Source organism: Halichoerus grypus, chromosome 7 (assembly GCF_964656455.1).
Source record: "Halichoerus grypus chromosome 7, mHalGry1.hap1.1, whole genome shotgun sequence".
Lineage (NCBI taxonomy): Eukaryota > Metazoa > Chordata > Mammalia > Carnivora > Phocidae > Halichoerus > Halichoerus grypus.
Genome location: NC_135718.1, coordinates 87,691,135 through 87,702,706, shown reverse-complemented (window position 1 = coordinate 87,702,706; position 11,572 = coordinate 87,691,135). Strand labels below are relative to the sequence as shown.

The window sequence follows — 11,572 nt, the reverse complement described above, 5'->3', positions numbered from 1 at the left end:
GGCACAGGGTGAGGCACCCAAGATGGGCCTGCTTCGGTCTCTGACTCCTCTGCCTGCTCCCCTCCCAGGGTCCCCGTCCTCCCTGACGTCCTGACGGGCTACGCCTGCCCTGAGAGCAGCCCTCCCCAGCCTGCTGACCCACCCCAGCCTAGCCCTCCCCAGGGCCAGCCCATCCCCCAGCCACCAGCCAGGCCTGCTCTCCCCCTCCCATTTCTCTGGCTGCCCCTGCCTCTCAGGGTCTGCCTGGGATGTCCTGGCAACAGGCTCCCCACTTCCTTCCTGACCTCTGCTGCTGGATGACCTGCTCCCAGGCAGCCAGTCTGTCCAATCCACTGGCTCCGCTGGATCTCTCCGGCTCTGGGGCCTGCACTTTCTCTGGCCGGCGGCTTGACTGGTCACTGACTGGAGGCCTCGCCTGGCCCTGGCATCTGTGTGTGCCCTGCATCCTCCGAGGATCCTGAGCTCAGATAGAGTCAGCTACAGGTCATTCTAGATCATTCTAGGGCTCCCAAAAGCCCGTCCTGCCTCGGCTGTCCCTCCCTCTGACACTGAGAGTCCCGCCTAAGAGTGGCTTTGTTGTGTCAGACGCCACGGGGCGCCTGGTGCCTGAGGGAGGCGGCCCGTCGGCGGCAATTCGTGGTGGCGTGGACAGAACGTGGGGAAACGCAGGCCACGTGCAGGGCTATTCCAAGGCACGTGCGGTATCTGTTTTAAGAGCTTGCTAGGTTATTTCATAGATGTTAAGTCATCTCGGTGACCTTTGTAACATTAGGCACTTTCACAAAACAGTTTTGTGTCTGAATCAAGTTTGTGCTAGCTGAGTGGCGAAGGTCCCCTCAACAGGGAACAAAGCTTAGGTCAAAGGAAAACCACGCTGTCCTGGCTATAAAAACAAAACAGAACAAAACAACCCACAGTTACAGGGCTTCCTGTGGGCACAGATGCCACGTGGGTTTCCCTTCTTTCTGGAAACTGGGGCCGCCAGGCCCAGGGGACATCACCTCACACATGCCCCACCCCGGCTACCCAGGGTGGTCCGGGACAGTTCCCTCGACAAAGAGGATGCCCGATGCGTCTGAGCTGAAGAGAAGCTCGGCCCTGTCTTGTTCACACCCTCAGGCTCAGGTCTCTGCCTGTCTGTGCTCAGGACTCCCTGCAGGCATTGGGCTGGGCGTGCGGGGGGGCAGGGGTGGGGGCGGTGGGGAGGGTCCCCTCTGCCAGGCGGCTGCGGACTCTAGTGACCGGCAAGGCGCCAACACCCTGCAGGACCACAACTACCCAGACCATCCGGCACCTGACCCTCCTCCAGCCCTGCCCCCGCATCCCGGCCCAGCCCCCGACCCAGAAGGCGTGGCATGGGCGGCTACTCACTGGCCAGGATGACCATGTCCATGCCCCAGAAGATGCTCATGATCCAGCCCACCATGACGATGGCCGTGAGGGTCTGGATGAGGGCTGCTGCGATGTTGAGCCAGAAGACACAGCATACGTGCCTGTCCGGGAGGTCGGTGCGGGCTCCACACAGCACGGCGAAGGCCGAGACAAACGTCCCTGTGAGAGGGGACAGGCTTCTGAGCGCACTGGGGGGCACAGCCACACGCATGCTTCTGGACGGCGTGGGGCCCCGCTGCCCGCCCCCCCAGGGAACTAGGAGAGGGGCGGCCAGAGTCCAGCACCTTCCCACTCAGACCTGGCCCGCCTCTGATCCCCGTGCTGGGGGGCCGAGGCACCAGCCTGAGGACATGTGGATGGTTGGCCCCAGGCCCAGCACAGTCTTGGGGCCACGACAAGACGTCCCTCCCACGAGGGAGCCACAGTGCAGCCCCCTGCAAGGACAGTGAACAGCCCGGGGGAATGACATCAACCTCTCGTGGCAAAGGCTGTAAAGGCCTAGCAGTTCGGAAGTAGGAACCAGCATCCCTGGGGTGACACGGAAGTCGCCCACGGAGATAAATTCAGGAAGTGACCCCCAGCACACTCGCTAATTGCGAAGGGACAGGCGCGGAGGCCCCAAGTGCCTGCAGAGTGGAGAGCGCAGGCCAGTGCCGATGTTTCAGAGACCCTTCTCTGACAGGGTTCCCCCAGACACCCCAGACCTGCTGGGGGAGGGACAGGGTGCCCAAGATTTATTGAACACTCATGATGCACAAAGTGACGTAATGTGTGTGACCAGGTCCCTTAGCTGGTAGGACTTCCCAGATCCCCATAGGTACCAGCACTATACTTACTGGCATTTTCCTAGAGCCAGGCTCTTTTCCTCCGTGGGCTCTGAGCCTCAAGGCCACCCTGCAGGGCAGCCGGCCCGCTCCCCGTCCGTGTCGGTCACCCCATGGCCGCCGGCCCGCTCCCCGTCTGTGTCGGTCACCCCGTGGCCGCCGGCCCACTCCTTGTCCGTGTCGGTCACCCCGTGACCGCCGGCCCGCTCCCCCTCCGTGTCGGTCACCCCGTGGCCGCCGGCCTGCTCCCTATCCGTGTCGGTCACCCCGTGGCCGCTGTAACAAGTCACCACAACCTCAGTGGCTGAAAGCAACATAAATACACCCTCTTACAATTTGGGAGATGAAAAGTCGGGAATGTCCTCGGGGTCCTCCTGGAGGCTCTTTTCCTGCTTCCCGGGGCTGCCGCATGTATTGGCTCCCGCCCCTCCTCCACCACCCCTTCATCTTCTCTCCCTGACTCTGACCACTGGCCCCCCTGGGGAAGGACCATTTGAGCACATGGGCCCTCCAGATAATCCAGGTAAATCCCCCCATCTCAAGTCACATGTGCAGAGCCCCCTCTACTGTGTAAGGGAACACTTGCACAGGCTCTGGGGTCAGGGTGTGGACACCTTTGGGGGGAAGCATTATTCTGCCCACCACACTAACATCCCATATTACCCAGGTGTTCCTCATGCTTCCGCACCTGGGGTCTTGCTGCCCCAGAGAGACTGTCCCTAGAGCTAGTACGTGACCCCCCAACCACCTCCTTTATGGGCTCTCACCCTCTGGGCCCTTAGCCCCCCACCCTAATCGTTCAGGGCCAGATACTAGACAACCAGGGACAGCCCACTGAAATTATTCAAACGAGCTAGCCGTTAGCCGGCTTACCCTGCCTAGAGTGTTCCTTCCCTTGAAACCACTATAAAGGCCCACATTGCCCCCCGTGGCCTGCCCCCTGACCATCTCCGGCACCTCCTCATGTGGGGTCCTGCAGCGTGGCACACCCCTCCTCTGAGGAACTGTAACCAACTGTCCTTTCAGTGGCTGCCATTTCTGATCTGCTGGGCCCTCCATACCTAAGCAGTAATAAAACCTACATTCTAAAGGACGCACACACTCGAGAATCGAGTATCCTGTCCAAGGTCACAATCACAGGCAGGCACGGACCCCACGGCCATGTGATGCCAGTGTTCTGCTCCTGCTGGTTCCCACTGCCTCCCAGGTGGGGATGAGCTGTGACAGCAGGTCCAGACGAGGGAGCAGTCCATTTGGGAAACCAGCCCGCAGACCAGCGACCATCCTCACGCTCCTCTTCCTGGGTAAGCTCCTCCCTGTCTGCACTCTGGCTTCTGGCCCTTCCCTGCTCAACCCTGGTGGCTCCCCGCGGCCTCCCCAGGTGGCCGAGGCACCCATAAGCCTCAGATCCAAGGCTGACGCCAGGGTGCATGTGCTGATTCCCGATCCCAACCCTGCCCATCCTCCTCCTCTTAACAGCTGCCTCCGACTATGTGTGTTTCTGCCTCTCTAGGTGCTGACAGTCCCCCTGAGACCCCAGGTGGCATCCCGACCACCCTCTGCCCGGGCCCCAGCACAGTGCGGTATACAGTAGGCAGAGGGGCCCCCGGCACGGTGCTGTATACAGTAGGTAGAATGTGGGGGTCCAAAGAAATGCAACCAGTGTGAGGTGCCTCCTCAGACCACCTGCTGTCACCTGTGGTATTTGCTAAAACCACAGATGACTGGAGGGAGTGACGAAACCACGATGGTGACACAGGTCTTTGCTGACACCCCTCCCCTTCACAACAAGAACAGCTAACAACTGTTCATGAGCAAAACACCGAGAGGATCCCAGAAGCACCCTCTGCCCCACAGAGACCAAGACAGGCTGCACTGGGAGGGCCAGAGCCGCGGCTCCCTGCTGACCACCCTGCCCCTCCCCTACCCGCCCACCACCACCCAGAGGCCTCCCCTGAGCCTCTGGGGAAAGGGGAGGGGACAACCAGCCCCGGCATCGTGGGTCACTTCTAGGGGCCCCTACTCTGATCTGGCTGCACAGGGAGATCAGTGGGGCCCGAGCACCGGAATCGGCTTGTGATGGGGGTGGGGCAATCCTCAACAACGGGCACAGATCTTGGGCACGGAGTTCACAGTGGCAAGGCCCAAGTCGTCATCCCAACAGCGGCCTCGCTCACCTGCGGAAGCACATCAGTGACGCACTCTGACCAGGGGCCTGGGTGGGCCTTAGAGCCCGGCTTGCCCCCACACAGGCAGGGAGCTGTCACCTGTGTGGGGAGGGTCTCCCAGCCACATGCGACCAGAGGGCGGGAAGGAACATGTGCAAGGAACATGTGCCGAGAGGCAGGCAGGCAAGCTAACCACCCCCAGGGCAAAGCCAGTGCCCACTGTGGAGGGTGTCCCTGCTCTGCAGAGGCTGAACGCATGGCCGAGGCTGAGGGTAGCTCCCAGCCCCTCCCAAATGGAGAGTCTGGGAAAATGAAAGTTGCCCGGAGCAGCCCCCCACCCCCACCCAGACAAGGTATGAGACACAACCCTATCTGCCCAGAAGAGCTCCTGTGCCCTCTCTCTCTTTCCCTCTCCAATAAATAAATAATTTAAAATATATATATATATACATAGAGCTACAATAAGCAAACCAATATGGTACTGGCAAAAAAACAAACAAACCAATGGAACAGAACTGAGAGCCCGGAAATAAACCTAGGCATATACAGTCAACTAATCTTTGACAAGGACACTGAATGGGAGAGAAGACAGTCTCTTCAATCAGTGGCGCCGGGATAACTGGATATTCACATGGAAAACAATGGAGCTGGACCCCTACCTCACACCACTCACAAAAATTAACTCAAAATGGATCAAAGACTTAAATATAAGACCTGAAACCACAAAACTCCTGGAAGGAAACACAGACACAAAGCTCTCCCGACGTGGGTCCTGGTGATGGTTTCTTGCATGTGACACCTAAAGCTCAAGCAACTGAAGCAAAAATAAACAAGTGGACAACATCAAACTAAAAAGCTTCTGCCCAGCAAAGACAACCTGTGGAACGGGAGAAAATATCTGCAAACCATACATTTGATAAGAGGTTAATCTCCAAAAAACAGAAAGAACTCATTGACTCAGTAGCAGAAAAACCACCCAATTAAAACATTGGCAAAGGACCTGAACAGACGCTTCTCCAGAGAAGACTTCCAGACGGCCAACAGACACATGAAAGGATGCTCAACATCACTCATCCTCAGGCAAATGCAAATCGAAACCACAGTGAGATCCCACCTCACACCTGTCAGAATGGCCATGATCAAAAAGATAAAAACACAAGAGATACCCAGTGTTGGCGAGGATGTGGAGAAAGGGGAACCCTCTTACACTGTTGGTGGGAGTGCAAACTGGTGCAGCCACTCTGGAAAACAGTATGGAGGTTCCTCAAAAAATGAAAAACAGAACGACCATATGGTCCAGCAATTCCATTTTGGGGAATATATATATAAAAAAAGAAAACAATTCAAAAAGACATCTGCACCCCATGTTCACTGAAGCATTATTTACAGTAGCCAAGACACGTCTATGGATGGATGAACGGATCGAGACATTGTGGTATAAATGTGCACAATGGAATATTATTCAGCCATAAAAAAACGAGGAAGTCCTACCACTCGTGACAACATGACGCCTTCATTACGCTAAGTGAAATAAGCCAGACAGAGAAAGGATCTCACTGATGTGTGGGATCTAAAACAACAAACAACAAACTCAGAAAAAGAGATCAGATGTGTGGTTACCAGAGGGGGGGTGGGGGGGCTGGAGGAAGGGGTCAGAGGATCCAAACCCCAGGTGCATGGTAAGTAAGCACCGGGGGTGTTGCGTAGCCGACATGCTGTGGGGGAAGCTAAAATCCTGAGTTCTCGGGGCGCCTGGGTCGCTCAGTCATTGAGCGTCTGCCTTCGGCTCAGGTCATGATCTCAGGGTCATGGGATCGAGTCCCGCATCGGGATTCCTGCTCCGTGGGACGCCTGCTTCTCCCTCTCCCTCTCCCCCTGCTTGTGTTCCCTCTCTCTCTGTGTCTCTGTCAAATAAATAAATAAAAATCTTAAAAAATAATAAAATAAAATAAAATCCTGAATTCTCGCCACATGGAGGAAAGTGTTTTCTCTCTTTGTATTGGATCTGTACAAGCAACTGGACGTTAGCAGAACCTCCTGTGGTGATCATTTCACAACAAATATAAACCAAACCCTTATGCCGTATGCCTCAACTTCACACATTGACGGGTCTCAATTATTTCTCAGGAAAGCTAGAAACAATGTGGGTCCCTGAGTCCCACCTAAGATCCGAATTTAGATGGCGGGGCAGGAGGCGGCAGGGGCGAATCTGCATTTCTAGGCAAGTTTCTCCCTCCACGCAAATGCCCAAATGTGAGAACCACAGAGCCACGGACAGCCCGGCCAGGGGCGCAGAGAATTGCTGGGCCCTCCTTCCTGGGGGATGTGGCTGGTTGGGGTCTCTCAGCAGCTCATCCAGAAGCCTGACTCGGTCTCTGCCCTGGGGAGCCCCCAGATGAGTCAGGAAGCTCCTTATCCCCACCTGATGGAGGAGGAAGGGGGGCTAGGGGCGTGTCCCAGTTTGCAGAGGGGGTGATGATGGAGCTGGCACTTGAACCCAGCATCCTCCCCCAGTGGGAAGAGAGGTTGCTGTGGGGGCAAGACTGGTGACCTGGGCAGGGGTGGCGGGCTGCTGGGGCACTGGCCAAGGGCTCTGAATGCCCAGGGAAGGTGCATGACCCTAAGCTGGGGGAAATGGAGCCCTGGCAGTGTTTTGAACTGGAGAGCGATGAAATGGAAGCAGTGATTGAGGACAACGATGTGTCAGCAGGGTGCTGGGTGGGTTGGAAGGGTCTGAGATGGGCAAGCAGCAGCTGGGGAATGACGGGACGTGGACTCAGGGCTTGGGAGTGGACACAGGAGGAAACAGGAGACTTGGGGCCCCTCGGAAAGCATGTGCCTCCGTCCTTTGCCTCTGCTGATATTGCTCATGGTGGGAAATGAGATAAAGATGCGCTGACACCATTAAAAAGGAGAAAGTAGAGCAAGTAGCAAGATGGGCGGCCCCAGTCTCAGAGAGCCTGAATGATCGGGCCACACCGCCCAGCCTCAATTTAGACCCAGATCCATCTAGTTTAGCAGCCTGAGCTCTTTTCTGCCCGGGATGTTGCATCCTTACACTAAAAAATAAGGAAAACTAGTACAGCTGCTGCAGAGAACATATGGAGGTTCCTCAAAAAATTAAAAATAGAATTACCAGCTAGTCCAGCAACTTCACTTCTGGGTCTGCACCCAAGAGAATGGAAAGCAGAGCCTCAAAGAGCTCCATGCACCCCCACATTCCCAGCGGCATGGTTCACATGGCTAAAGCATGGGAGTACCCCAAGTGTCGGCAGGTGGGTGAGACCATGAACATAAGGTGATGTATACATACTCCAGGATGTTCTTCAGCCTGAAAAAGGAAGGAAATCTTGACCCCTGCTACCACCTGGGTGAACCTTGAGGACATTATGCCAAGTGAAGTAAGCCAATCACACGAGGACAGATACTGCGTGATTCCGTCTACGTGAGGCGCCCAGAGTGGTTGCATTCATAGGGACAGAGAATAGGACGGTGGTGGCCAAGGGCCGGGGGAGGGGGAATGGGGGCCTAGGGTTTCATGGGGACTGAGTTTCAGTTTTGCAAGACAAAATTATTCTGGAGATGCATGGCGGGGATGGCAGCAGGCAAGTGCGAATAGACTTCACGCACCAAACTGTGTAACAATGGTGAGGACTGCAAGTTTCCTGTTACGCGCGTTTTACCACAATAAAAAAAAATGAAATACATAAGTAAAGAAATGTCTTCCTTTATGATTTTCAAAATATCCCTGAAGCTCTCCACCTCCTCCCCTGCCCCAGCCAGAGTCCTCCACAGGAGCCGCGGAGCAGACGGCGCCCCGACCTGTGGCCAAACCTCAGCCTGCCTGCCTGCTTCCGGTAGGCTGAACCACATGAGATGACCATCTCTGTGGGTCAAGAAGAGCGAAGAATGGCAATTTTCTATGGCTCGGCCTGCTCCGTATATGGACATTGTGAGCATAAAGAAACTCTGCCCCTGGGGCGCCCGGGTAGCTCAGTCGTTAAGCGTCTGCCTTCAGCTCAGGTCATGATCCCAGGGTCCTGGGATTGAGCCCCGCATCGGGCTCCCTGCTCGGCGGGAAGCCTGCTTCTCCCTCTCCCACTCCCCGATTGTGTTCCCTCTCTCACTGTGTCTCTCTCTGTCACATAAATAAAATCCAAAAAAAAAAAAAAAGGAAAAGAAACTCTGTCCCTGAGCTCAGAGGTTCTCAGAGTTAGAAAGCCATCTCCTGTCTCCTGTCAAAAGATGGACCCTCACCAGAATCACCAAACTGATTAGAGGCCACTGGGCACCTGCATGCACCTGTCCACCTGCCACTGGGAGAGCACGGCCTGACGCACCTGCCGCTTGGGGACACGTGGAGCTGTAACACATGGTGACACCAGCAAAGACCCAGGCTCGTCTGCTGGGAGGAGATGGGCTGGCCCACGTTTTGTGTGAAAGAGGAGGCAAACTCGGGGTGCCTGGGTGGCTCAGTCAGTTGATCGTCTGACTCCTGGTTTCGGCTCAGGTCGTGATCTCGCTGTCGTGGGATCGAGCCCTACATGAGGCTCTAAGCTCCGTGCGGAGTCTGCTTCAGATTCTCTCTACCTCCTGCTCACTCTCTTTCTCTCAAATAAATAAACAAAATCTTTAAAAGGAAGGGAGGGAGGGGCGCCTGGGTGGCTCAGTCGTTAAGCGTCTGCCTTCGGCTCAGGTCATGATCCCAGGGTCCTGGGATCGAGCCCCGCATCGGGCTCCCTGCTCCACGGGAAGCCTGCTTCTCCCTCTCTCACTCCCCCTGCTGGTGTTCCCTCTCTCGCTGTGTCTCTCTCTGTCAAATAAATAAATAAAATCTTAAAAAATAAATAAATAAATAAATAAATAAATAAATAAAAGGAAGGGAGGGAAGGAGGGAGGGAAGAAGGGAGAAAGAAAGAAAGAGAGAAAGAAAGGAAGAAGGAACAAAGGAAGGAAGGAAGGAAGGAAGAGGGGGCACACTTACAGTGTGAGGTGTGGAGGGACTTCTGGTCACCCCTGTCTTTTACCCATGTGGACATGCTCGGGATTACTCTGGGACATGCAGAGAAACACAAGCACCTTGTACACTTGCTGATTTGCACAATACGTATATGTACAGATGTTACCAGCAGTCGCGCTCATTTGGGTATATTAATCATCAATTACTAATTAGGATCAATAATTTCACTAAGTAGGAAATGATGGTAATAGGTCCCTTTTGCCATATAAGGTTACGTGTGCCATAGAAAATAAGGATTGAATGAATGGATTTATAATATAAAAACATCACTTCAATCTTTTCAGCAGAAAATTTAAAGAATGGTTTTAGCACATTTTCCTATGAAGAAGTGTTAATTGTTTTAAATGAGTCCTACTCGCTAAATAAAAAGCCCTGCCCAACAGCGTGTTAGTTCTAATTTATCCCACTGAGTGCCAACCGTGTGCCAGTGCTGGGTCTGGGGATGGGGAGGGGCTTGGCCCACCCCCAGCTCGGGAGTTCACACTCTGGTAGGCACCCCGGGTCACGAAATGAACAGTGACAAATTCTCTTTGGTTGTTTTGGGGAAGACTTCACAGAGGAGTACTTGATGGTGGGGAGAGGTCTGGAAGTGGATGGAGATGGTCCAGGGAAGAAAGAAAGGTAGAGCATCACAGACACAACCCAGCAAGTCCAGCTGGGGGCTCAGAGGGTGGCACAGGGCAGCTGGGTACATAGAGGGGAGCGAGGAAAACAAGGCTGGCTCGTACTTTGGTAAAAAAATAATAATAATAAATTGGGGCATGTGGGTGGCTCAGTCGGTTAAGCATCTGACTTGATTTTGGCTCAGTTCGTGATAACAGGGTCGTGAGATTGGGCCCCACATTGGGCTCCGTGCGGCGTGTGGAGCCTGCTTAGGATTCTCTCTCTCCCTCTGCCCCTCCCCGTCTCTAAAAAATAAATAAATAAATATGATAAATAAAAATAGACCACCTTCATAAAGTAAAAGAATGGGGCCAAGGTGGGCCATGGTCAGACCAGAAGGGCCCCGAGGGCCTTGCTGTGGAGTCAGGCTTCTCTCTCCCGGCGACGGCAGCTCCTGGGAAGGGGCTCAATGGGGAATTATACAGTCGGGTTTTAATTTCAGGATAAATGCTGTGACCCCAAGGGGAGGACGGGGCCGAAGGGCTGAGGCAGGAGGCTGGGAGGAGAGACATGGCCAAGATCCCCGTGACAGGTCAGGGGTGGGACACGAGGAGTGGTGGCGGGGATAAGGTGGGAAAGAACCCAAGGAGGAAGAGCAGGTAGCGTCCCCGGGGCTGGGCGACCGGCTGCAGGACGCGGAAGGTGGGGGGAGTGGGCCCAGACAGCTGTGGGCTCCCTGTTTCCACACGACACCATAAGGGTGGAGCCAAGAACCAGGCGGAGAGCCTAGGGGGGAACCCGGGGATCATATCGGCCAGGAGAGCATGAACGGGGACTCAGGAGGGTGGACTGCAGGCCATGGAAACCCCCCGGGAGTGCACGGAATTCAAGGAAGGAAGGTCAAGGCCAGAGCCGGGGGGACATCAAGATCTTCAGGTAAGCAAGGACAGAGAAGGCATAAGGGACGAGGGCGCAAAGGTGGAGGAGCAGGTCAGAGGGGTGAGGCTTGAGGTCCCAGACATGGGAGGCCGACTCAGGGAAGAGAAGCCAGGATGGGCCCCTTCTGCAGAGATGGCCTGTGGCAGGTACCAGGGGTGGAAGCCCAGCCGCATCAGGCCAGGAGTGGCCTCAGCGGGGGGTCTGAGAGGGTGCCGAGGTTTGGGAGAGAATGAGGTGTGTGGATTCCAGGACAAGGCTGAGGGCGACCTTCAAAAAGTACATGCAAGAAGCATAAGCCAGGGTACCTGCTGGGAAGTCGCTGCGTGGGGAGGGAGGCTGAAGCCATAACCAGATGGGCAGGTGGGTGTGAGCCTCCCAATATGATGAGGATCTAAAGGGTGGGGGAGGGGGTCTACTGCCGTTTTCCAAGCCAATTTGTGCATCAGGATAAACTGGGGTCTCTAAAAATGCAGGTCTCGGGCCCCACCTTCAGACCACCAAAGGCACAGGGATCAACCCGAGAATTCCTTGTTTAAAGAAATAAACCCTGCCCCATTGACTTTCATGTACCATCCGATTTAAGACCCCTTCTCTGAGGGGAGGAGAGATTGGCCTCAGAGATACAG

At 55.1% G+C, this 11,572-nt stretch overlaps 1 protein-coding gene across 3 annotated transcripts in view; it reads right to left on the bottom strand.

Annotated features, from left to right (window-relative positions):
• STUM (stum, mechanosensory transduction mediator homolog) overlaps positions 1-11,572 on the bottom strand; it is a 60,616-nt gene that overhangs the window by 8,872 nt on the left and 40,172 nt on the right. For 2 of the 3 annotated variants that reach the window (XR_013449804.1, XM_036118072.2), the window contains exon 2: positions 1,372-1,551. Coding sequence is in view for 2 of the 3 variants with exons in the window: in XM_036118072.2 (XP_035973965.2) it covers positions 1,372-1,551 (180 nt within the window). In the remaining variant the exon portion in view is untranslated. Of the gene's footprint in view, positions 1-290; positions 458-1,371; positions 1,552-11,572 lie in introns of those variants that run through there. The other variant, XM_078077848.1, reaches the window with a different exon arrangement.